The 27353-nt window shown below is 39.6% G+C and overlaps 1 protein-coding gene across 1 annotated transcript in view; it reads right to left on the bottom strand.

Annotated features, from left to right (window-relative positions):
* Nucleotides 1-3776: 3776 nt before the first annotated feature.
* TXNRD1 (thioredoxin reductase 1) overlaps nucleotides 3777-27353 on the bottom strand; it is a 39524-nt gene continuing 15947 nt past the window's right edge. The window contains exons 4-15 of the mRNA XM_030460528.1: nucleotides 25963-26035; nucleotides 25731-25850; nucleotides 24813-24955; nucleotides 24153-24268; nucleotides 22531-22756; nucleotides 19255-19347; nucleotides 17484-17560; nucleotides 15693-15849; nucleotides 13241-13348; nucleotides 10479-10574; nucleotides 8356-8490; nucleotides 3777-5413 (exon numbers count right to left, since the gene is read on the bottom strand). Coding sequence (XP_030316388.1) covers nucleotides 5351-5413; nucleotides 8356-8490; nucleotides 10479-10574; nucleotides 13241-13348; nucleotides 15693-15849; nucleotides 17484-17560; nucleotides 19255-19347; nucleotides 22531-22756; nucleotides 24153-24268; nucleotides 24813-24955; nucleotides 25731-25850; nucleotides 25963-26035 — 1407 coding nt within the window. The 3' untranslated portion in view covers nucleotides 3777-5350. The remainder of the gene's footprint in view (nucleotides 5414-8355; nucleotides 8491-10478; nucleotides 10575-13240; nucleotides 13349-15692; nucleotides 15850-17483; nucleotides 17561-19254; nucleotides 19348-22530; nucleotides 22757-24152; nucleotides 24269-24812; nucleotides 24956-25730; nucleotides 25851-25962; nucleotides 26036-27353) is intronic.

Here is a 27353-nt window from a genome sequence, read left to right on the forward strand (position 1 = left end):
GCAGTTTCTTTCTCTGGGATCTCCCTTCTTCCCATGATGTAGCAACCCCAAAGTGTAACCTAAGGGAAAAGTTGCCTGGGGAGACCTTGAGTTGCCCCATCCCATAGTCCATATATATATATATATATATATATATGTATATACACACATATATATGTAAATATTTACACACATGTGCATATTTTTCCATATATTTAAAATAAATATATACATATAAAACAGAGCAGAAGCCCCAGAGTTGGAAGACAAACCCAACTCAGAATCAAGCACAAGTGCAAAACATGGCTTTTGTTTGCCTCACACCACACCAGATGGCACACGAGCTCTCCTCATCGTGGGTGGAATTGCCTGTCAATTTACACTGACATTTAAAGGGAATTCAGATCCTAAGGCTTAATGTATTATCATTTGGTTTTGAAAGTAAGCAATAGTCAAAGCCTGATTTACTCTGTGCCTAAATGAGCACAAAATCTATGCTAAAGAAAAGTGCTCACTGAGACTAGTCTATACAGGAGAAAGAAGTGGCTGGATTTTAGCAGCAGATTTGTGTCTGTGTGCCCACATCAGCTCCTATTAAAGTCTAAACATGGGAATAGGTATTTGCCTGGATCTGTGGTAGCCAGCTGCAGCAGAAGATGGGCTCAGCAGCAGAGGATGCTCCACGGGAATTCTGACCCCAGCTTGGTCTCCCTGGCAGAAAGCAGTCACCAGCAGGCACCTGCTGTTCAGCCAGCATGGTGGGGCAGGTCAGGAATCACTGGTGGTCCTGAGCAAGGCTGGTCTTGCTGCTGTGTTAGAGGGAGGAAAGCCTTCCCTGTCTGTCCTGGTATATATCCCCCTCTTCTGTCAGCTTAGTTTGTCATTTGAAGAGGTAAAAATGCTGTAACCAAGAAGATGTCACAGAAAGAGATGAAAAGGAAAATTGAATGAGAAAAGAAATCATATGTGTAAAGTCAATTTCTGGCCAACAGAACACAGTTCAGGAGAATGTGTCAAGTAAAAGAAACACAAACATACAATTTTTCCCCTCCACAAAACCAAAAACCCCAACAACCCAGCAGAGCCCTGGCTGGAGCGTGGGAGAAGAGTGAGAGGGATGGAAACAGGGATGATGTGGGAGGAAGTGGATCGCCATGACCCGGTGTCTTCCCAGATCCCTGCAGCAGATGCTGCTGCTCCCCTGCCAAGGTCCTGCTTACCCCTGGGCTGTGCCTGGCATCCCCTCGTACCCAGTTTCTCCAACAGAGTGATCCTTAAGGCCCAGATGGACCCTCATCCCCTGGCCATGCCTTTCACTGGGATGACATGGTGGATCAGCAGGTCACAGACATCCTGCCTTGATGGACGTGGCTGTTCCTCTGGGCCACCAGCATTAAGGCCTGGGGACCATTAGTCTGCCTGTGCCAACTCCAAGATGGCTGAGCCCCGAGGCCCCGCTGTCCCTCAGAATAAATCCATCCCAGGGCCCCTCTAAGGGCAGCTTTCACCCAGGGGATGGAGCGTCCCCCCACCCCATGGCAACAAGTGTTTTTGGGAGCCACGTTTGGGCTCGGCCACAACAGAACACACGGTTCAGACACGCAGGCTCCTGACGGTCCCTCACGATAGGCTCATCCCAAAGGCCTCGCTGCGGGATCCCTCCAGCATGTCTGGAATTCAGTGGTCTCTGGAGAGGGCTCTCAGCCACCCCTCCTCTGCTGCCCCTCAGGGACAACATGGCAGCTGCTGTGCCCCACACCCTCCCCTGCCTACCACCCCCCTTCCCACCTCACAGCCCAGCCCCACACAAACACCTTCCCGCCCTCTCTGATTAATGCTCGAGCCCTCACCCCACCTCCCCAAAACCAAAACCTTTAGCTGGCATAAACAATACCTCCAGGATGGACATCTGCCATCTTGTGTATGCAGAAGGGAGGCTGCTGGTCTGACACCTTCTGAGGTTGTATTTAGGGTTTAATTTCTCTCTGGAGGCCAAAGAGGCCTTGGCAAGGAAGCAGTCTCACACCTTCCCATGCAGAGGACAACTGAGCAATCAGGACATCCAGCCATGAAAAGAGAAAGGGCTTTGGAAACATCACTCCTGCCAATTTACCACGGACATTTATACCATATTTTGACCTGCACAGAGTCTATCAAAACGTAAAAGATTCAGCCACCTGGCCCCTTTTTCACGCTCTGGCATTGGCACGGCTTGCACCAGCAGCACATGGCCATGGCTTTTCTCCCAGAGTCATCCATCCATCCATCCATCCATCCAGCAGCTGCCATGTGGCACTGTAGAGCAAGGGACGTGCCACAGTGACACAGCCAGAGACACAATCATGAAGCTTTAAGAGGTCGAGGTCTTCCCGCAAGGCACAGTGAGACACCTGCACCACCGTGAAACCTCCAGCGCCCATGGTGGGATGGATCTTTAGGAGATCCAACTCATCTAAATTTGGTCCTGCCCCATCATATGGCTTTACAGAGCCTCCTGCACTGGGTCTTTTAGGAGGGAAGGCAGGGTGCAAGCTGTAATGTCAAACTTCAGTTTGACGAAAGGGAGGATTGCTCCAGACTCACACCCAAAGGAAGAAGGCTTGAAAGGGGAATGATCAGCCGCGGTGAAGGGGGCTTAAAAATAAAAAAGTAATTCTTGGAGCTGCCAGTGAAACTCCACTAATTCCCTGGTGAAGTTTGTGAAATTTGCCGTCTGCATTCGTATCTGTAATACCTTAGGATGATTGTTACTTACACTCTGGTAAGAGTTAAAAAAAAAAATGTAATAACTTACAAATATGAGCTAAAAATTTAACTTACTAAATTTTCTATTATACGCTTTCAAAGCATGCACTACCAAGTGTAGTGTAACAAGGCAACCAGGTGCCCCTAATTGCCAGGGAGTGGGCATGAGCTTGTGTTAAGCCCACCTGTGCCTAGTTAGGGTGGGCACCCACTGTGCATGAGCAGGACCAGGGGGCCAATATTGGCACAGGTGGGCTTAACACAAGCTCATGCCCACTCCCTGGCAATTAGGGGCACCTGGTTGCCTTGTTACACTACAACCAAGTGCATGCTTAACTTGACAAAAACACTAAATACTTTGCCTTGGTACTTAATACATCCTTATGTGATGTTGTTAGACATTATCAAACTCTATTGCCATGCACGAATGACAGAAATATAGGCCTGAAAATGTTTTCTTTCTGAAGAAATAAATAATTAAAAAAAAAGCCTACCAAAAAAAAACCAAAACCAAAAACCAAACCAAACCTCACCGTTTTAAATTTAAACTAAAAATAGAGTCACGAAAACAGTCAACTACCAAATGTAAGCCACTAATGTTAAAATTAACATTATTAATGATGACATGACCCACGACTTGCAAATTCAAGCTCATATATGTCTTTATTCCCTGTGCTCCAGGATCTGAGTTCTCTACAGACTTGCCTGAAAATGCGGCTATCCATGTGCTTAAACGCTAACAGCTTTGCTGCCCAACAGCTCAGGAACCTGTGTTCTTCAGTTTTCAGAAGTTATATAGACAGCAGCCTACTGCAACTGTTAAGTTTGGTTTATAATTGATTTTTTAATAACATAAAAAAAAAAAAGCACAAAAAAAGCACAAAAAATAGCCCCAAGCCCCGTTTTTCAGAGAAATGTCTACCTTCAAAATTCAGAAAATGGGAACAAATCAAAACTAGGTTTATCAAAGTGCTCTCTTCTGGTGCTTTAAAAAAGTCAGCTTGCTGTCACCTGGTTTCTTTGCATAGAAGAGACATCAAGATGAGCATCTGTTTGTTTAAATATGTAATTTATTTAATAAACTGGCTAGAAAAATACCACCACAGATCAATCTTGATACCATACAAATTCCTTCAGCTATGTATGAATTTATAAAAATAACTTACAACACTATTCTACAAATCTCAGTAGAAGTATATTCATTTGTTACCCTGTGGAAATCTAGGCATAAGGCATTGTGCCCAGAGGGCTGGAGAATTTACCCCTATTCACACCAAAATACTAAACTTCCAAGAACCGTTTAATAAAAGTAATCTGAACTTTTCTGCTAAAACAAAAGGAAATTAAAAACCAGATCAAAAAACACATTTCCATTCCAAAGAGATATTTTTACCATTTCTTGATAAACATGTATGCAGTTTATCCAACACAGGAGGAACATTTAAGAATCTGTCTTTTCCATGGAAACTTCTGTATTTAAAAGTACTGCTTTCTTAATTAACTATAAAACAAACACACATGGAACTAAATACAGCTTTTAGGCCATATCTAGGTAGAAGATTTTTCATTATTTCTTTTTGGAGGTTGGGTGGGAGTTTTGTTTGCTTGGTTTTTTTTTGGGGTGACAGGTTGTTTGGTTGGTTTGATTCTAGAAGCCCACTAATCTGAAAGAAAGTCTCAACAATGTTGTATTCAAAGTGGCCAATTCAGTCCCAAAACAGTGCAGCATATGGTAGTTCACTTAGAAAGGAAGATGTATTCAAATTGAGTAAAGTTGCACAGAGCTCCTGGGAGTATAATTAATGCCAAGATTGTATTCTGTCTGTGCCAAACTGGATAATAATGTAAACTGCAAGATCACTACATCTGTGTTATATGCATTGTTGTTACTGTCACAGAAACAAAAAATACCCTGTCTGTATAGCAAGGCCTTATTAACAAGTACCTTCCTTTCTCACTAGGAAAGCTTTCACAAATAAGTTTCTTTAAAATCAAATGTCATGACAGAGTCAGTTTGGAAGCCAAGAAATACATTATTTTAGACAGTACTAAAGTTTTTTCCAAGGATATCTTCTTCCTCATCATGCATGCAGATACAATTTCCCCTGCACATGCATGTGAGCTGGCAATGAAATGCATGCTCACGAGGAGGCCTTGGAATTGCTGTGTTATAACCTAGCACACAGGGGCACCATACAGTATCTGAACCTGGGGTAATGTTCTTCAGCTCAGAGGAAGTCCTTTTTTCAGGTAGGAAACTAGAAAGGAATAAAACCAAACTGAAACAGCTGTTGTCCAGCTGTGCTAGCAGTTCTTCCATCACTGCCCACCAGACAATGCAGGCTTCAGGCTGTGACTTCATGAAAGCATTTGTTCAATGCCCTGCTAAGCAACAGCTCAATAGTCAATATTCCCATTGTGTTGCTATTTGCCAGCCAACCACCACAAGTGACCAACTCCCACTGTGCTCTTCTCCTGAGGATGAGGGAACACTCTAGTTAGGATCTACACATTCCTCCAGATGTCCGAGGATAATCCCTCTCAGATCCTTTCTTCTGCATTGCACAAGTCAGCCACTGTGATGAAAGTCAGTTTTTGGCAATAGCAAGAATGGGGGTCTTTAACCTCAGCATCCAGACGAAAGGATACTTTCACCAGAACGCTTGGTCACAGACAGAGTGGTGAATATCTTAAGAGAAAGAAAGAAAAAGGAAAATTTTAGTAAGGCCAGAATTAATTTTCTCTTGTAGAAGTTCATCATAATCCTGAAAACGACAAATATTTCTTAAAATAAAAAAATAATTATGAAAATCATACATCTAGAATCTTCACCACAAACCAGCACTCATGCATACAACACTTTGTTCTCTTTAGTTACCTTATGGTCTTTCTTTTACAGTGGAAAAGAAAAATTTAAGGAAGTCATGTGGCTTTCTACCATCTTTTGTCTTGATGCTTGTTAAGTTTTTACAATGGGAATGACCTCAAAAGTAAAAAACTCTGGTCTGCACATCTAATTAATAAGTGTTTTTATGGCTTAAAGATAATGTTTTAGTTGGGAAAGTGAATTTAACTCAAGGCTCCCGCATTTGGCGAGAACATAATTTCTGCCTCTGTATAATTCTAGATATTACAGAAACATGGAATTGATTTATGATGTAGGTATTATGTCTGGGATTTGGATCCTCTGGACTGTAGCTAAGAAACACTTAGTAAATCTAATTTGGATTTGGAACCTTTACTGCTTTCAAGTCACATTAAATAGAACAGTATTTTCAAAGATAACCAAAATTCAAGAAGGAAAACTCTACAAAACCTTATTTAATATTACACCTTTACTATGTGAATAATTGTATAGTTTTGCATTGATCTAACACAGAGAGGAAAAAAGGAACTCACACCCACTTCCATCTAAATGGTTCAAAGTTGCAATAATTAGCTATCATCAAAGCCATCTCTCAGCAAGGATAAACTTAGCACAGAATAAAGTATATACATGTTTCATTTATGCAAATACCAGTGAAGTATTTAAGATGATGGGGATCTGAAAGCCCTACAGTTCTCCAAATAAAAGCTTTGCTGCATTGTCTGCTAGCAGCACTTCAGAGAACACCATCGATACATGATATAGCTCCTCCATTTTCTGTAAGTATGTAAAGCATTACACACAAATCAGGAAGAAAAATGCATATGTAATATATATGGCAGAAGAACAGCAATATAATTAAACTATACTGCGTGGCTTGAGATAGAAACCTAACTATTCAGATCCACAGACTAACAACATTTCTTATTTCACTTTCAAAGACAAATGTTAGAAGTCCAAAATTTATCTGTTTTCTTCTCAGCCTGATTTCAAGCTCTAGCCAATTCCAAGAGCTATTGGTACTGTACAACTCCCTAACTCTAGTAAAAGTCAGCTGAGAGTTATTTGAAGATTAATGGAAACCTGAGTTTTTTGACAGAATTTGCTCATTATTCGAGTGAAGACAAAACCTGAGATACAATGGCTGGAAAACCATTGGTAACTAACTTGAAGAAACATCCCATCTTTCAGAAGACACTTGATCTTCATCTCAGATGCTTGACTGTGCACACTTGTATTTCAAACAGTGCAGTACAGATTAGGCTGTGAGGCAATTCTCTGTAAGGCTGAGGTCCTGCCAATCTGTGCTCACACGTATTTGTACTTTGCCTTGCAAGAAATACCAGCATCTGAAGATCTCAGCATCTGACCCTGCAACACTGTCCCTTTCCTCTTGAGATCAGACTTAATTTTCCTTACTTTGCACATGAACACAAGATCTTAAATTATGCTGATGTTATCCATCATTCTGTTCACCCAGCTATGCACAGACCTCACAAATTCCAAATAATTTTAAAGCATTTTTTAAATGAAAGAGTACCCTCTTGCACTTTGATTTTTGTTTACTGCTGAAGAGATTAAATTAAGTAACAGGCATTAAAAAAGCTTTTGAAGACTGCCACTGAAAATTATTGCAGTTCCCTGGAGCTTTTGAATAGTGTATTTCTCCTGAGCCAATTCCTTCCTCCCCCACTCAAACAAATATGATTATCTGAAATTAGCTCCCTAAATTATGTCTAATCACCATTCTATTCAGTTTCAATTTTAGCAGCTCAGATGTCCAGAATAAATTATGACTATCACCTTTTCTTCACACTGCATATGCTAATAACCTGCTTGAGTTCACAGGGTTTGAATGCCTCACTCAGAGTTCTCCCTCCACAGGGCTCCTGATAAAATACGGATCTGCCACCCCTCTTCAAGGGCTTCCAAGAACACCATTAGATGATAGTACAGAAAAAAACCCAATTCATAATCTGTACTGCAGATACTTTGAAGATGAATCAGCTTGCTAGCTGTCCATTCTATTCATGGAGCCTGTATTATACTGCTTATACTGTATCACTTTGGAAACTACATGCAGGTGAGAACGCTGATCCTGTACAAAGACCTACAAAGCTGATATATTGTTTTTGCAGGGATCCTCTGTTCCAAGTATGACTAAAATGAGTGGAGCATCTCTTCACTTATACCTGGGAGGAGCAGTTTCTCCACTAGAGAAATTAAGCTCATGAAAGAGGAACAGCAAGACAAACACAACAAAAAAATCGTTGTGTGGCCTCATGTACTTCACTTCAAAAGAAGTCCTAGAGAGTAAAGGAAAGATCTTTTAAAAAGTAGAATTTAATAGAAATAATTGTCATGTAGCTGGTCCCCTTCCACAGCACCAGTTTATAAACCTATTTTCAGCACACATATCTCAAAAAAACAGCTTTGACAACCACTTTAGCAGAAACAGTATTTGAAGCCTTCAGACACAGATCTTTGAGTGGGAGGTAAATTCTATAATTCCCAGTAGAGGGAGCACTGGATTAGAGAAGACCAAAAACATTTTACAAATTACCACATAAAAAAAAATAAAATCCCAGATTAAACCTAAATGTTATATTTGTAAGAATTAAACCCAGACAATTTCCCATTCTTCTTGCCTCCTTACTTACCCCAAGCTCAGACCTCTTTATAACGGAGCTCTGCTATTAAGATTTCCAACACTTTACCCCAGAATGCTAAAAAAGCTGAGATATGAGGTGGCTTCATATACAAACCTCTGCACAGACGGGATGAATTCCTATGGTGCTGTCCAGCTGTTCTTTTGTCACCCCACATTTCATTGCAGCTGCAAACCCTTGAGTGATTTCTCCAGCATTTGGACCAAGGACATGGAAACCAATGACTCTCTCCTAAATACCAAAGATAATAAAATGCAAGCCTAGTCATACATTCAGTTCTCTTTACATAACATATAAGGTTTTCTTACTCAGAGTGTATAATTTTACCAGTTCACAAAACATACCACAAATTAATGTAACCACACAAATATGAACTATCACTAGCACCAACAGATGGGAGATAGTTATTATAATTCTCTTCTCTCTCCAAAAAGGGAAAGATTTAACCAGGAACTCAAGAACCTGTTTGTATCATCAGCATACAAATTTTATTCAGGCTGGCTATTCCACTCATTCCAACACCCTGCTTGCCTAAGTAAAGATCAGAAGCTTGCACAAAGACTTGCAACACCAGAGTCTGTGCTGAACAGGCACAAGGTGTGTATGTATTAAAAGACATTTCAGCTTGATGTTGCTTACAAGAAAGAGGAACCAGCTAACAGATGTAGCATGAGGTGCACTGTAACTAAACTGATGGCTCTTGTTGCAGTGTTCACTGTCACTGGAAGAGAATGTCCCTAGCGACAGGCAAATCAAGCTGAAAGACATCCAGTTATAAGCAAGGAAGATACTATTACTTCACACCTCACATCTGTGCTACAGTTAAATGGCAAAATATGTCAAACTGCACATATATATCCTCAGCAAACACTAAACAGAAGTACTGACTTGACATTGCTTCTCTAATAGATGCCAGCTGCTGAAGGCTTCAGTTCCTGTCAGGGCTTTAAACAGATTTTGGTGAGGATAGGTGCACCCCGTTGGGTTGTTCCTCCTCCCACTAAATACCACATATAATGAATGGAGTGTGGATATTCAGTACACTGAAAGGTTATTTTTCTTTTAGTAAGCCTGAGGACTGAAATTTACCACAGGGTTTATTTAAATAAGAAAAGCTACAATCAGGTAGTAACTAAAATGGAATTATTCTTATTTTCCTTCAGACATATGTACATATGTTAAAACAAATCAGGCTATCTACAGTTTTAGATAGTTACTGAACAAATTCTTCATACAAACTAATTTTCAGCTCTACCTCTAGATATTTAAACAGGTCCTAAATTTTCAGGACAAGCAATGGCAATAAATTACTGAAACACTTTATATCCCCAATAAGCCTTTTAATTTTCTTAAGGAACTTGGGATTAGGAACATAACCATGGATCCCAAAATAGCTTCCACACTAGTGCAAACTCCTCCAGAAAGAGGAGATGGAAAAAACCAGATAGGTTTTCAAATGTTACAAAACAGTAACAGGATGCTTAGAAAGAACACAGCAAGATTTTTTTTTAGGACTGGCAATTCCATACCCCTGTCTTAGCAGGAATATATCTTTGCAACCTAATCTTTTGTAATAATTCATACTATTAAAATAAACTACACTTTTATTAAACAGATTATAATCATCCTTTTAACCAATTAGTAATTTTGCCTATGCTTCAGCAGGTACCATGCATTTCCATAGCCAGGAAGTTTTAACTTAGTCCAAGGATAATCCTGGCATTATCACTCTAAATGAGATTTGTGCAGGCAAGATATATTAATCCTGTTAGAATGAGCTCAGGAGTTTTATAGACGTGGATTTGCAGAGGTTACAAGTTGTGATGGTTTGTGAGTGACCTCAGTTTCAGAGAGAGGAATTTTCCAGTTTCAGGAGGGGAGATCAAGGTAAACACATGACTTCTAACCATATTTACATGCATTGCTTTGTTCACTTTTCCAAGTTAATGAACAGTCTTAGAGATCTCTACTTTTTACTTTACACAGATGAAGTGCCACCATACACAGATGCCAATAACAGGATTTCCTATTTGACTGGGGGCCATTTCTGTATAGACAGAAGTACTGCATCACTACTAATATTTATAAAATTTCAAAAGGAAGAAAAAAAAAATTAATATTTAATTTGTTTAAAATAAGCTGGTTTATAGCTGTGGTATCAAGGGTTCCTACAGTGAACATATGGCTGCTGTTTTCCCTGGGAGGAAAGATGCACTTACATTATCTGGAATATTGCAAATTATCTTCGCATAGCATTTGTTGTTGTCTCTGGATGGCACAGTCCATTCCAGTGGCCAGAAATGACTATGGTACACCTGGAAATAAAATACTGGTTTAAAAAAGCCAAAAAAGTTGTGTAGTTTCTGGGTGAGGACACAGGGCTGTGATCTTGTTGCATGGTGGGATGACCTACACAATTGGAATGTTGTCATAGATGGTTATGTGCTTTTTAGGAAAGACAGACTAACAAGATGAGGTGGTGGAGTTGCTTTTTATGTTACAACTTCCTTCTTGAAGGAGAGAGCCCAGCATAAAGCCACTAGATGATCAAGGGACCAGAGCATCTGCCCTGTGAGGGAAAGCTAAGAGAGCCTGGGTTGTTTAGCTTAGAGAAAAGGAGTCTGAGGGGGGATCTTATCAATGTTTATAACCATCTAAAGGGTGGGTGTCATGAGGATGGGTTCAGACTCTTCTCCATGGTGTCCAGTGACAGAACAAGGGGTAATGGACACAAACTGGCACAAAAGAAATTTAATTTATTGGAAAAAATACTTCTTCACTCTGAGGGTAACACAACACTGGAACAGATTGCCCAGGGAGGTTGTGGAGTTTCCATCCCTGGAGATATTCAAGACCTGCCTGGATCTATTCCTCCCAAACCAGCTCTAGGGGATCCTGGTCTAGCAGGGGGGTTGGACTAGATGATCCTCAGAAGTCCCTTCAAACCCCTTTCCATTCTCTGATTTCACAGCAGAGAGCATGATCTTCTACAAACTGTCAGATCATCTTAAATTTGTCTTGTCTACCTCCAAAAGCAGAGCTTTACTCCTGACTGCAATGGCTTTTGGAAATCACACATAAAAACTTTCAATGATTGTGATGCAGCACAAGGATGAACTGTTAACTCCTAACTCTTCATTAGCAATCAGTCATACATGTAGAATTTGGAATACTTGAAAATTAGGGGACACTCTTTCCCTAGATGAATGCCAAAGACTTGAAGCCTCTACAAAACAAGTACTAGTGTAATCAAATAATTTAAAAAAAAAAAACAACCCAAAAAAAAACCACCACAAAAAACAAGAAAAGGCTTAAGTGTATTACATTTCCAGGATGCAGCTCCCCATGCTTTCATTAAGCTACACAAATACAAGCTTCCGTCATGGAAAGCTGTATTGTCTCTGGCTCTGCCCAGGATGAAGGCAAAAATATTTCTCAGAGCAGAATAAGGGAAGTAGTAGCCTTAAAGCTTGGGTTTAGAAGAGATGAGGGCATACGTTTTGCTTGTTCTCTTAGGTTATGTATCACTGCCAATTGAAAAGTATATTTGAAAAAAATGCACACACAAAAAATAATAATAAAACCACAATCTTATGTCTGTCCCAGCCAGCATGACAGGACAGATTTCTAACTGCAGATGAGGTTGCTCACCCACCTGCACATCACGTATTTCAGAAAAAGACAGGGTGTTTTGAGGCACAGCTCTACCCAGAATTCTCAACAGCTCATTACAACCTAACCAAAACTGATTAGTATTGAAATAAGTTTCTAATTGATCAATACCCCAGTAAAAATATGTCCTTTCACAAACTAGGAGAGACAGCTCAATGTTTTCCGATATTAATGGGGTTACAAAGCACTTACAGGCATCACTATCTGAAACTGAAATTTCACAGGTCTGAATGACAGATGCAACTCAATAATCCTACTGAAGCTTGCAAAAGCCAATATGGTGACATGATAGAGAGGTCAGAATAAACTGTTAGCACTTAGCCACAATACTAGTGCTTCTGGATGAGCATCTTCAAAAATGGCTCTGAAAATGGGAAGTGTCTTTGCCACAAAGAGTTCAGTGTTACATACACAGCAGAAAAGATTTGACTGAGTCACAAAAATTTGACTGTATATACAAACTTTGTGGGGTGAGCAGAATTTAAATACCTGCCCTGCATTCAGCTTGACTGTACTTGATACACTGCCATTTTAAGTCTTATTTACTTATTCTCTCCACAGTCCAAGCCAAAAAATGTAACTGAAAAAGCTAAGAGGGAGGTAAGTCCTCAACTGGATGAGCCACCACTTATCTGCTTATTTCTCCAAGAAACACTTCTCAGGTGATGGGACATAGAGTTCAGTTTATTGTCTGATTCTTTCCCCTCATACTTTCTGTAATATGGCCTATGCAGTGTTTTGTAAGAACAGCCTTAGGCACTAAGTGCTTACATATGTCTGATTTCACTCTTGAGCAGCAATCCTAGTGAATGAAAAGGGACCACTCAGCTGAGTAAAATTAAGCCCCTAAGTCCCTGCAGTCAAAATAAACAGGAAAAATGAGCATAACAACATTTGGCTTTATAAAGTAAAAATCCCCATAGCAAGGAATTTACCTCACTGTAGCTACAAAAAGCTCCACTTTGACATTAAAACCAAAGTATTTCCTCCAACACAAAACCAGCTTTAATTTATCCTGAAGCATTTGAAGACACAAAGAAACCCTTTATTTCTTTTTTTTTTTTTTTTTTAAAAAGTAAATATTCCACATTTGAGCTCTGTTGCCAAAAATAGAACATATCTGCAACGAGAGCTATCGGAACTGAGGACTATTTTTATACCATATCTATAAATTGCCAAGCAATACAAAAATGGACCTATTCATGTCCTGCCCTTACATCAGAACTCAGAATGCTGTTTCAATCACTCCTAATATTATTTTAAATTACAATCTGTGAACTTAAAATCCAAAGGAAACCAAAGCATTTACCTCAATGTTTTCTTCCCCAAACTTCTCCATCGCAGTCTCTTCAGAATACCCACAAGCTCCATACTCCAAAGGAGTGAATACAGTGGTTGGAACATTCACATAGTCACACTGTAGTATTCAAAACAAATAAAAAAACCCACACAACATCAGCAATAAAATCAGCACAAAATGTTAAAATTCAACGGTCTGAAATTTGGATAGGAAGAAAAGTTGGATTGTTCAGATTTCCGAAAGGTATTTCTTTTCTTTTTTTTAAATTTAAAGTTTTTTATTAATTAAACTACAGATTTGGTGTTGTCCCTCTCAAAGGCCTTAACTAGAGCAAGGACAGACAATTTAAAGTTACATGGACATTAAGATGCATAGATTAAAAGGAAGAGGAACTTCAGTGCCCTGTTCTAAAAACATACCAGATCAAAGGTACATTTTTAAAACAGAAAAGAAGCAGACTGCTCAACTGCCTATACAAAGCATGCTATTTTTAACCTGGATATGCTGCAAAGAACCCAACCATCGAAAACCATCATCTTTTTTATCTGCTGTGTCCTAGACGGTGACACCAAAGACACAAAGTACAGCCATCTGAAGGGACAGCTAGAACTAAAGGATGATACTGTGTCCCTGATTTACAGACCATGAGAAACAACCACCAGCCCCGGACTTCACAGGAGCTTTACTGTGTGCTAGAAATTCTCTCTCTCTGGGCAACCTCTATGCCTGATCACCTTCAATGTAAAGAAGTTCTTTCTTATGTTAAAATGGAATTCAGGTCCCTCTGGGTGACAGACAGCACAACCATTGGGTACCTCAGTCACTCACCCCCAGTTTTGTATCACCTGGAAACTTGCTGAGGGTGCACTCTGTCTCCAGACCATTAATTCAGATGTACTGGACCAAGTATCCACGAGTGGCACATCGCTAGTGACCTGCCTCCAGCTGACCTTTGCAATGCTGGTCACAGCCTTGTAAGCCTGGCAGTTCAGCCAGTTTTCAGTACACCTCACTTTCCATTTATCTAACGTGTACTTCTTTGGTTTGTCTTTGAGAATGTCATGGGAGACAGTGTCAAAAAGTCTTTACCAGAGTCAAAGTAAAAAACATCCAGTGTTCTCCCCATAGCCACTGAATTAGCCATTCTGTGATAGAAGTCTAACACGTTGGTCAGCTTTGTTTATTCTTATTCTTTGTTTATTCTTTGTTTGTTCTTATTATTTTTAATTCCTATGGATTTCAACCCTCATTAATTGCCTTTGTGGCTGGGGATCAGCTAAGATGCTGCTTTCCATTCTTTCCCTACCTATCCATAAAACTTCATACAATCACCCTTTCTGGATTTGTTACAACAGCAATGTATGCCAGGATCCTATCTAAGTAGTTACTAATTTCTTGGATCCACTGAAAGAGATGATGCTTTCTTTGGCAGCCTAAGGATTTTCATACCTAGGGAGGCAGTTATCTGGCATAAAATGTAAATTAAGACATATCCATACTATTGCACTGAAAAAAAAACCCATTCTGGCTCCAGCTATGGTTCTCTTCAACTTTGCCTGGCTGATGTGATGACATTATGCCCACTGACTGAGGATTCTGTTTCTGCAGTTACCTGCCAGCCTAAAATAAACAGCTAAATCAAGCTCTAAATCTGACCAACAGCTGAACTTGATGTGAATACAGCAGGCTCTGACAGAGAAAAACCTTTATGTTTATGCCCTGTTCTTATGAGGGTGACACAAGCACTGACATCAGTGGTGCTCAGATAACAACAGCTCTTGAAAGTAACTCTCCCTTCCTCCTTCTTTAAAGATAATGTGCAAATGAGTACCCATGTTAATCCTACTGGGACTTGACTACATAGCTTGACTACAGCTGCAATAATAGGAAATGGAAACATGGAACTGATGAACTCAACATCTTAGGTGCTGACTTATGGGTACATTTTATCTTCCTTTCTGTCTATATTCAGTTACAAAGAGAACTATGTATTACATTGACAACATATGGATGAGAAGTGAAAGAAATAGAGAAAATAAAAGTGAAAATTAGGACTATTACAAACCCTTCTTACGCTTATTTAGGGAATGAAGGTAGGTTTAGTAATTAAATGCCCTTGAATTAGAGTTAAAGCATTTAAAGGGAATGATTGCTGAATATTAGGGAAAGCTGTGGAGTTAAAAATAATTATCTCAGTTAATTTTATTATCAATATACTGAGAGAAAAATAAAACCTCTTAACAGGAAAAAAAACCCCACTACTGCTAAATCCATAAGGCATAAATACCATCCTACACAATTAGCAGAACATATCTGCAGTAATATCTTTGCAAAGGGGAAATTAAAGTGATCATCAAAGCTAATCCTTAAAAGCCTACTCAGTTTTCTATAAGCAAGCAGACCTGCTCTCTGCACTTAGAAGCAGAGCAGTGACAGTATTTTGTGGAAACTGGTTCCTTACCTTTCTGGTTGCCCCACCATAAAGCCTTTGGACTAACAATCTTCCTGCCTGGATTGCCACTGGTGTGAGTTCCAGCTTGTCCTGCAGTATATCTCCAACAGCATAGATATATGGCACATTTGTTTGCTCCTGATCGTTGACAGGAATTTTTCCTGTTCTGCAATTTAAATTAACAAGAAAAAAAGATCTACGTGTTCTGCTGTGAAGACCAGAGGTGTAAATAACCTTGCAGGAGTTAGGCCCTTTAGCTTGTAAGAGCAAGGCATGTATTTAAAGCATGAGAGGAGAAGTCTTATTCAAAATCTTACAGTCTTGGGAAAGAATATAAAGTAGTGAAAATTTCACCAGAACTACAGGAATTTACACACTGAGTAGGGAGGTAGCCTGAGAAGTTGTGATCCATCTCCTAAATCAATTCCTCAGTGAGGCATGAATCCTTTTCTCAAAAACCCTCTACTGCCAGCTGAGCTATGTACTGGCAATGCTGAGGAATGCCCGTCAGAAACAATCTCCCACTGGAGCTGTAGGACTCAAGAATTTTCTCAGTTTCTGCAATTCTAGTCCAGTGGCTGAAGCAGCCACTATAAACTCCTACACATAGGGCAGAGTCTTCTACACAGAGACAGGTCAAGCTCTTAGACACTCTACTTAAGGGACATCCACCAAGGTTTTCAACTATAAGTGTACTTAGCTGGTGGATGGTTTTAATTATTATTTCCCACTTCATTAATAAACGAGATAGTGCAGTAATCACTGCAGGAAACATACGTAACAAGGAAAACTAATCAGACAAGCACAGAAACAGTCACAGAATTACTTGAGGAACCCATGGCAAACCCCAGATTAAAGTCCAATTTCCTCAATTTTGCTCATTAACAAATATACTTTTTATGATATCAATTTTATAGCTCACTCTATGAAGCCAGTAGTAGGTGTCCTACTGACAAGAAGATATGTACTATTCTACAAGATAACAGGGGCCTGAGAATTTTAAGTGGACCAAAATTTCCACTTACTTAAAACATGGCAACAGTGGCCTTCAGCAACATCAGTCACTGCATTTATTTATAAAAATATATCATGTCCTCTGTACTGCTATTCCATAGACTACCAAGTCACGTTCATGATCTTGTGGCTTTTCTTCAAAGGGAACATCTTCCAGGCTCCACATGCCTAGAAGATGTTTTAGTCACCAGTATCAAAAATGTTACCGACAGCTCCACTCCCTGGTGCAACAACCTCACTACATGAAGCATGAAAACCTCTCAGGACTGTTCCCCAGGGTTTCTGTAAGGCAAGAACTACACACCTACAAAACCCCAAACACATCACCAACTCCAACTGTGAGTTTAAGGAACACTACTTTGACCTTGTATTTTAAAATAAACATATAGTGGCACTCATATTAAAAATTTAAACAAAACCCACCACACTGAAGCTCTGTATGAACAGAGAGAATATTTGCTTCAAGAGGTGGGAGAGGTAAAAAAAGAAACAGGAATGAGGATATAAGGAAGAACTGACAAATGCTGGAAAGCTCAGTCAATGGAAGAAGCTGAGGCTGAGCTGTGAACCTCAATAAAATGGAACAGACACTCTTGACTCCCAGCATTTAGGAACTGATATTTCAGTATCAAAACCAAACATGACAGAAATACGGGAGAAAATGCAGCTATCTGCTACAGTCCAAGTATATGCAAAGGGGAAACAATTTTTTCCTCAAAGCATTTGAATGTCTATGCACCACTACCACTGTAATAGGAAGTGACACAGGCTCACATCTGTCCTTACTTTTCATTGATCTTCACTCCAACTTTGTCCAAACCAATTCTTCTTGTGCACGCATCTCTTCCAATTGCTAGCAAGACCTGCAAAACAGCAATCAATATATTACTCCTTTTTTTTTTAAACCTCAGCAGTGCATCTGCATGCAGCTATATATTAATTTCACTATATGCTAAGAATCAGTAGCTATGGCTTGGTCACATTAAAATGAATATGTCTGTTACCCATTGTACATTCGAAGAGTTCAGGACAAGCCAGACCATCATGATAACCTACTAATACCAGGTTTTAATGATTAAGATTAAATACAACCATTAAATTACATCCCTGGAAAAATACTGAAGAATATTCTCAACAAATCAGTTTGGGTTGGATTCTTTATTTTACTTCCTTGCACTTTTATACTGAAGTGTTAAACCATATCCCTACCAGAGCAGATGACCCAGAAACACTCCACAAGAGAAGGGCTCTTCAGGAAGGAAACTGAGATGCTTAGGCAAACAGGAAGACAATCAAATAACCTTTATTTTGATCAGGAAATTTTAATTTACTTAAATAGACTCTCAGCCAAGTCACTGACAAGAAATACTATTTGTTTGAACATTTATTCAGAATGATGGACAGCCCAGGTCAAGTTCCTACGCATCCTCTCAACTTGGCTACCTTAACAAGCATAACAAGTTCCATACTGTCACAAGAAAAAGTGCTATGTGCTTTGCAGTTTTGGACAGCTGCCCAGGTAGCTACACAAACTTCTCATACAACAACTAAACCCTGAAGGAATCTGAGATGTACTTCAAGTCTTTTACACGACCAAGCATGCCAGACCTTCAGAGCTGAAGGTCTTAGTATGCATTACACAGAGCTCACAACTACTATGAGTGACAGCATTGCAGTGGAAGATGTAGTAGCAACAAGAAATCCAAAGTTTCCTTAACAAAAAGATGGCACCAATTTGCTAGCTAAAAAGCTTTCACTCCTACGGATCAGGAAAAAATAGTATTACAACACTGTGGAACAGCACTGTTTTTATTGTTAAACTTTCTCATAACACACACCCTCAGATGCACTCAGGGCTTGTTATGGGATGGCTGAGGCACTACAGAGGTAAATGAGGGCACTGGCACACAGTGGGTTTTGCAGTCTAAAATCCCAAGCTAGCAGATGCTTGTCTTCATGCACTCTGTGTAGTTCCAAATGATTTATTCACAACTTTTTTTTTTTTTATCCCAGCATCAAGGCTTAAGAAAATGAACAGGGTGAGGAGTGATGGAAACAGTCAATCAAACATATAATGGCATACCTGCACACTGCAATTTTACTGTTTAAAGTGTGTAATGAAGGTTCCTGACTGACTTGCCACAGGGCATTATTTGCTTTTGTGAAGAAGATGTGTCAACAACAGGTCTTGAGAAGACATGACACTTGTTTGTTTAGCTCTTGCACAGACCGTTGATTTCTGCTAACTCCAGAACATGCTTTAGTTACAGTATAAGTTATAATAAATCATTAATTATAGCTTATGACAAATATCCCACTGGGGAAAATTCTGGTTGCAGATGATCAGGTTCATCTACATCCCAAAGCTAAAAAACAGGTTTCAAAAGCATGTAGGTGATCTGGTAAGGCACAAGGGAGTCATGCCCATGCTGTGTAATTAGCAATACTGCAATGATTAAAAATAATTTTTAAAAATCTATGCCACGGATAAAAATATTCCACAAAATATTAAGTCAAAATCTGTTCCACATTATTTATGTATATAGACAGGACTTACAGTATTGTATTCCCCTTCAATTATTGTATCCTCCTTTGTGGACTTGGCTACAACTTTCAATATTCCAGGAGATCCTTCCGCAACTTGCTTGACCTAAAACATTAAAGAGAAAAAAAAAAGGTTAGTTTCAAAAAAAGTTATGCAAATGTATCTTTGTCCCACCACATATCTTACCATTAAAAATAAGTGTTTAGCTATAACCTAAAATTCAAGCATTCGTTCTAAAGGTATTTTCACCCTTCTCTAGAATTATAATTACTTTCACATTTAAACATTTTGGGATATCTCCATGCACTTATTCTTATGAACAAGACAGTAAGGCTTTGTTTCTGTTTACAAAAGTTCATTGAAAGCTAAGTTCTTGCCAAAGACCACATCACCTGCTACTAGGGGGGAGGAGGAAGGGTGTAGTGAAATGAGGCAACCAGGTGCCACTAATTGCCAGGGAGTGGGCATGAGCTTGTGTTAAGCCCACCTGTGCCTGATTAGGGCAGGCCCCAACTGCACATGAGCAGGATTAGGGGGCCAATAAAAGGTGAGCTCATCGCCGTCAGGGTGGGGTTTGAGTGGTGCAGCTGGCTAAGCACGTAGCGACACAACCCGAGCAATGCTGAGGGCCGTGGGTTTGAGACTCCTCAAAGCCTCACCCTGATGGCGATGAGCTCTAGTGGAGCAATAAAGGTAGTGCAGTGCTGAAAGCAGCACTTAAAGCCAAGCATGCCGAGATTCTGAGTTCCAGTGGGAGCTGAGTTTGTGAGTTTGAGCCTTACCTTTTATTGGCCCCCTAATCCTGCTCATGCACAGTTGGGGCCCACCCTAATCAGGCACAGGTGGGCTTAACACAAGCTCATGCCCACTCCCTGGTAATTAGTGGCACCTGGTTGCCTCATTTCACTACAGAAGGGAACTCTTCAAAACCTGGAAACAGCATCATTTTCTTCAGCCACACCTTGAGAACAATTGTGATTCCCATCCATGGGAAGCCCCAGTCACAGCCCAGCCATTTACAGGCTTTTGCCCTGTTTGAATGGTCTCATAATAGTATCATAAAGCTGTCATGGCCTTGCAGGAGAGGGCAGCAGCTGGCTCTAAATGGCTGAAAAAACACCAGCAGCTTAAGAAAAAAACTCTTCAGGGTTGCCTAGAGTCAGCACAAATAAATATTCCCAGTTTTAGCTATGGATACAGCTGTGTGCTCTTGCTCAAGTAATGCAGCAGATTACTGCCTATTCCAGCAAAAGATAAATCTTCTTGCAACAGTGCTTTTTGTTCAGAGAAATAAAAAATAAAGGTTTATTTAAAACAAAACAAAAATCCAAGTACTTCCCCTTCCACATCCCTTCCCTCCATATACCAGAAAAATAAAGCAGAAAGAGGGATAACACTGGGGGTTTTTTCCCAAACACCACATTTTCCTCTGATAATACATCAACTAAACAAGCAAATGGACTTTGAAGCTACATAGGTAGATTCCCTTTTGCCCTCACTAATCTTCACTGGACTGAGAGGAAAGGGTTGGGTATCCTCAAGTTACAGTCCTTTCCTTACCCTCCCAAGAAAAGCAAAGCCACCCAGATTCTTCCCAAGGCTGGCTTGGGAATACAAGAGACAAGTACATGTGATGCTCTTCATCCTGGGAAACTTTTAGTGTTCATTCTACAGCAGAAAAAGTTGTTTTCAACAGACGCCCTAGCTCCCACTTCTTATTAAGTATTTGAAAACAGAAAAAGAAAAATTTCTGATGAAGTTCTCTTTTAATTAAAAGAAACCCCTAGACCTTCTTTGCCATCTTACTACCTTCAAGGGATCACTGTATTAAAACTCTACTATTAAAAGAAAGTATTATTTATAAGAATTCATTTTCTGTCTTCACACGTCCCAATGAAGGGTTTTGATATGCAAAACATACATAAATTCCAAACCAGTGTTTGAAAGAGATGAGAAAACCTAATAAAAACATACCTGGCAATTTAATTTCTCAACTAAAAACAGAGGCAGTGGCAATATGCTAGGTTAATGAAATATTTTATTCCCATTGAAATCAAAGATATGTAGTGAAGGGGCAGGGTAAAACACACAGAAGTGCATTTTGTGGCTAGAGTGATGGTCTCCTTTTTGCAGGATATATTTGGAGAAGGCCACTCACTAATTATTTGAAATGATCTGTTTCTTTTAAGATCACCTTCCTTTCACAGTTCCCAGAAGAAAAAACAAAGTCTGAAAAAAAAAAGCTAGATATTCATCCCTGCTTTTCATACAACATGGGATTTCTACAGTGCAAACAAGCATAAAAAGCAAAGTTCCTTGAAATATCCCACTTTGACTCTCACACTTTGAGATGGTCAGATCCACAACGTGGCAACTGGCAAGGGAATTTTTTAAGCTGCTCTTGATATTGCCAAGGGAGAAAGTGAAGAGTTGTCACTCAATTTAATTTTTTAATCCCCTAAGTGTTAAACTCAATAACATGCTGACTTAATGCCAAATTGGAAACTGCTAATACATTATCTCCTATTTCATAATAATTAAGCACCAATTATTGTGAAAAAAACATTAAGAAAAATACTCTTAGCACTCTCTGAAGTCTTTGCTAGGTCAATTTTACATTAGAAAAGCTCCAGAGCTTATCTAATCTGCTTTTCAACCTGAATTTGCCTGTACATGTACATAAGTAGCAGCACCAGTGCTCCTACTGAGTTCAAAGGAAATTCATCAAGTATTTAAGGACTCTGCCTAATAGAGGATATAAATGGGTACTTAGGAAGCCCATTTACTTTTCTGGATAGTCCACTGGCCCTGGACACATAAGCAGTATTTGCTGGCTGACAATCTGAGAACCAGCAATGAAAAATATGACTAATTTGTGATGCACTGGCCCTAATCTTACAGGATATTATGTATCTGTTTAATTACCAGCCTGCAAAAAGTGTCACAGATATCAGGAAAACTGATGATTTAAGTATATTTAAAATTTGCAATACCAGAATAAGGAGGAGTAACAACACTTTTCATGCAACACACACCAACCCATCTAATTCTGACAAAAATGATGAACTCTAGAATCTCACAAAACCTTATATTAAGACTAAATTGTACCTTTCCGTTATATAAGATTCATGAACTTCCTTGATTTAAACAAAAATTTACCCATACTACACAGTAGCAGAACTTTTTATAGCAAATGCAATTTTTGTATTCACTGCAATAATTTACACCTTAAAACATTATGATAGGCATACTGCAATCAGTTGTAGTCATGTATCACTTTGAGCCTACCTCAATTGGCACAAACTCCCTAATAAAGGTGACTCCATGTTCTTCCATATATTCACCAATTTTGTTTGCAATATCCTGGTCAAATCCTCTTAGGAGAATGGATCTCACCATTACAGTGACATGTAATCCAAGACCTGCAAGAAATCCTGCACATTCCAAGGCAACATAGGAAGCTCCAACCACCAGGGTTTTCCCTGGGCAGTAAGGCAGAGAGAAAAGATCATCACTGGAAAATAAAAAAGAAAAAAAAGAAAAAAATGAGAGGGGAAAAAGAAAAGAAGGTTAGAGACAACCAGAAGAATATATTGTGCTATTTTGTGTTTTGCTATATTGTGCTGTATTTCTGCTAAATTGTGCTGTATGTTAACTCCTTGCACAAGAATAGCATTGTATTCTTGTTCCTGCTCACTAAAACACTGAACTATTGATTTTGGAAACTGAGCTGGAATACAAGCTCAGCACATGACAAATTAAAAATTTCCAATTAGGACTGCACACAAAAATTAGAATATGAAAACAATGCATCACCACAAAAAAATTGGGATGTTTTTGGTTTTTAACAGAAACTAAGGACAAATTGTTAAAATAAGGTAGGTTAAAATAAGGGTTTTTTTCCTCTGAATCTTGCGCCAAATACTTTGGTGAAAACTATAGCTCCTGAGAGCTTTAAGGAAGGGAAAGGGATTCAGCCTTAAAAGAAAAATACCACCCTTACTTCTCTGAAGTCTTATCCTTTTACTAAAGCAAACCACAGTAAAAGGCAAAGATGGAGGTACAAAATTATGGAAAATATGTTTATTTGCCTGCTTTCCATTTCTTTCAACTGCTTCATCAAGCTGTGTCAGTTCTACCACACTTTGAACCTAGGCTATGAAATCAGGGCTTCTTAAGGAAGCAGGGACACATGGAGGCATCAAGCTTGCTAAGCAGAAACTTAGGCAGAGCTTTGCACTGCAGTTCTCCCTCAATTTAAATCTAAAATAAGTGCCTCTTTCTCAGCCAACAACTGCAGAGTCTAAATAAAGATGCTCTCTGCTAATGCTGTGGTGGAACAAAATGTGACTCTACAATAAACATTGCCCAGGTAACCCACTGTAGGTTACACAGACAGCCTCAATCTTACAGTCTTTAACTGGGGCATTCCTGGCTCTTCCAACTTAATGCTATTTTGAAGCATCACTTTATGGGTTATGTTATCTGTTACTTTTAATTTCACTACTACTTGATAGAAGGAAAATATACAATATATTGTTTTGGTTTCACAAGGATTATGTCAGTTACCTATTTAATTGCCACGGGTTTACAAGCATGTTATTCCAACCTCTGTTTCTACATTATGTAGCTTAAAAGTTACTCTGATATAAAAACACATTTTGTTTGCATATCACTTGCTTTTGGTCAAAATTGTGCTAGAATTGCTCTTACCAATTAATCAGACATTTGAAATGGGCTTTCCCAAAAGCTGAATTAATTTCACTGAATTAACGACTGACTTTCCCTAACAAAAAGTTACAAAGGAAAGAAAACCATCGACCAGGCAGTCCAGGTCATGCTTCATCACCTTCTCTTAGAGATGGTGCATTTACACATGGTAAATGACTTCATACTTCTCCCCATTTTACCTGCTAATGCAGTATTCCTTGTCTCCAGGTATACCCAGATAGCGTGGTCGTTCACCAGTGGCAATGAGAAATCTCTGAGCGGTATATATATTCTCAACTCCTCTTTTATTTGTTGTCTGTGGACAAAATATTAGTCACAGAGTCATAAAATGATTTGGGTTGGAAGGGACCTTAAAGATAATCCTGTTCCAATCACCCTGAATGTGCAGGGACACCTCCCACTAGACCAGGATGCTCAAAGCCCCATCCAACCTGGCCTTGAACACATCCATGACTTCTCTGGGGAATTTGTTCCAATGCCTCACCACCCTCACACAAAAGAATTTCTTGCTGATGTTTAAACTAATTCTACCCCAATTTAAAGCCATCATCTCTTGCTGTATCACTACATGCCCTTGCAAAAAGTCTCTCCCCAGGTTTCTTTTGGGTCCCCTTCAGGTATTGGAAGGCCACTTTAAGGTCTCCCTGGAGCATTCTCTTTTCCAGGCTGAAAAACCCCAACTTTCTCAGACTGTCTTCATAGGAGAGGTGCTCCAGAGCAAAGTGAGTCAGTCCAAAGTGAGTATTTCACAGTTCTAACACAGGAAAAAATATCCTATTTGAAAAACATCTCTATTCAGAAAGTACTGCATACACTCCAGCAAACACTGTTAGGAGTACCTTAATTGTGTGTGGCCCAATAAATTCTCCATATGCATTCTCATACGTGACTTTCTTGTCTCTCAGTGCAACCCGATAGCCCCAGTTCAGTGAACTGATGTAATTCTGAACAGCCTCTGTCATGGTCATCCAGTTGTGTTTGACTGAGAGAAACAAAAGAGAAAGGTTCATCTTTCAGTCTGGGAGTTCTTTTTCTACAGCCAGCCTTGTATTCTCAGACAGGTATTTTTCATGGTCCAGTTACCACTTCCTTATTCCTTCTTTGTTTCAGGGTAACTCTACTGGAATTCAAAGAATGACAACAGTGTGGACAACACAAGAGGTCACAGTGGAATAGGTATAACTTAAACATGAAAAATTTAGGCTTACTGCATTACTGATAGTTTTCTACAGACACATCCTGGGAGCAGGTGACACAGCTCTACAAATGAAGACTACACATCTCTGAGAGGTGCCTCTGCTGTTCCCCACTACAGCATTACATCCTAAGGAAATCCCAGTCCAATAACCATGCACATTAGAGCTAATACAAAGTAAAATTCATCTTCTTATACAGTAGTGACAAAAACTAAAGGAAACAATATCCTTGCCTGCAATTATGAGTAAGTTTTTAACAGGTGACATTCTAGGGTGTTACCTTAGATGTTGTGTTACCTTAGTACTATATTGCTTCTATTCACACAGCAATCTTTTCAAATACTAACATGATCAGGAGCTATCAATAAACAGATTAAACAATGCAAGGCAAGAAGCCCCATGGCTTTAGACTTGAAAAGTGCTTCAGCTTATGTGTAATCTCTCTGAAGTTGCCTCACATTGTTAAAGCCAGCTTAAGTGCAACAAGCAGCCAACTGTGAAAAGAATCTCCAGATCTTCAGCAAAAGTGAGAAAACTGCAAAAAATGTTTTCCTTCTTTACCTTCCTCTGTAAACTCCCATCCAAATTTGCGTGAATCTTGCAAGGCTTGTCCCAGTAAAGCTGCCTGGTGCATCAGTTTTTTAGGTATACAGCCCACATTTACACATGTTCCTCCAAGACCTGAGGGAAAAGAGCAGAATGTATTTTTCACACTAGTGTCACTGATCTCAAAGGAGAATCAGTCTCTTTGTAAAGCTCCTTTAAAGCAAGTTTGCAGTGAGGAGAAATTTACCCCATGAATTTCCCAGAGGTGTAGGTATGACAAAGTCCAGCACCAACACTTTCTTTTCATATTTGGCAGCCTCCTGCAAAATAAATTCAATAAAACACATATTTAAATATTAGAGGTTAAATCTGGAGGAGATGATAATATCACACATTGCTGAAAAGCTTTGTGACTTTTAATTATGCAATAATGAATGATTTGCAAGGGAAAAGACAGACAGTCATTAATCTTCTGAATTAATCTGTGTACTCAGTATGAAAAAAAGATGAAAGGAAAAAAATAGGCATTTATCCTGCTACACAACAGCATGGCACCAGCTGGTACACAGAAGACTCCGGGAGTCAAACCTCCTCTCTCGTCCATCCTGTCAGTTTGTTATCACTATTTCCCAACATGCCCCATTTACGTTTAACATATTTAAGAAATTCTTCATTAACCCAAGTTTTGCCTTCAAGGATGGGTTCTCAAACATTTGTTTGAAACCATACCACACAATGGCATAAGCAAGCATGTGGCCAAGTATTACAGGTGTGTTTATCCAATCTTCTTCCTTGAAGTAGGAGGGAACACTCAATTTTGAGAGCAATTTGTAGCTGTCAGGATCAGCTCCTGCTCTTCAAGTCAGTCAACCTATGGCAAGCTGACTTTACCATCAGGATGTACAGATGTCATCCAGATTAGAAAAGTGGTTTATTTCATTATACCTCACCTGAGAAGTTTAATTAGCAGATCTACAAGCAATGTATGCAAATGATACTGAGAACTGGAATTTCTATACTGATTCCATTAGTCCTTTTGTGCTTCTAATGAAAAAGGCAATATCAACAAGTGATGATTGGTACCAGAGAAAAACACTTAGAATCATAGAATCATAGAATTGGCTGGGTTGGAAGGGATCTCAGAGATCATTGAGTCCAACCCTTGAACCACCGTTGCGGTTGCAAGACCATGGCACTGAGTGCCACATCCAGTCTCTTTTTAAATATCTCCAGACACGGAGAATCCACTACTTCCCTGGGCAGCCCATTCCAATGTCTGATCACTCTCTCAGTAAAGAAATTCTTTCTAATATCCAACCTAAACTTCCCCTGGCACAACTTAAGACCGTGCCCTCTTGTCTTGTTGAAAGTCGTCTGGCAAAAGAGCCCAACCCCCCCCTGGCTACACCCTCCTTTCAGGGAGTTGTAGAGAGTGCACTTAAGCACTGCATAGCTGGGAAACAGCAATGAGAGATTCTGCCACAAGATTCAGCAAAATAACTTTGATACTTGGAGTAACCACAACTGTGCTGCATCACATGGTGCGTTCTTAGGCTTGTAAGCAATAACAACTATAGGCACAGGACATTACCCTAAGGCCTTGGGTTTGGTTTGGGAGGAGCTGGGCTGCCTTCAGCA

This window comes from Calypte anna, chromosome 1 (assembly GCF_003957555.1).
Source record: "Calypte anna isolate BGI_N300 chromosome 1, bCalAnn1_v1.p, whole genome shotgun sequence".
NCBI lineage: Eukaryota > Metazoa > Chordata > Aves > Apodiformes > Trochilidae > Calypte > Calypte anna.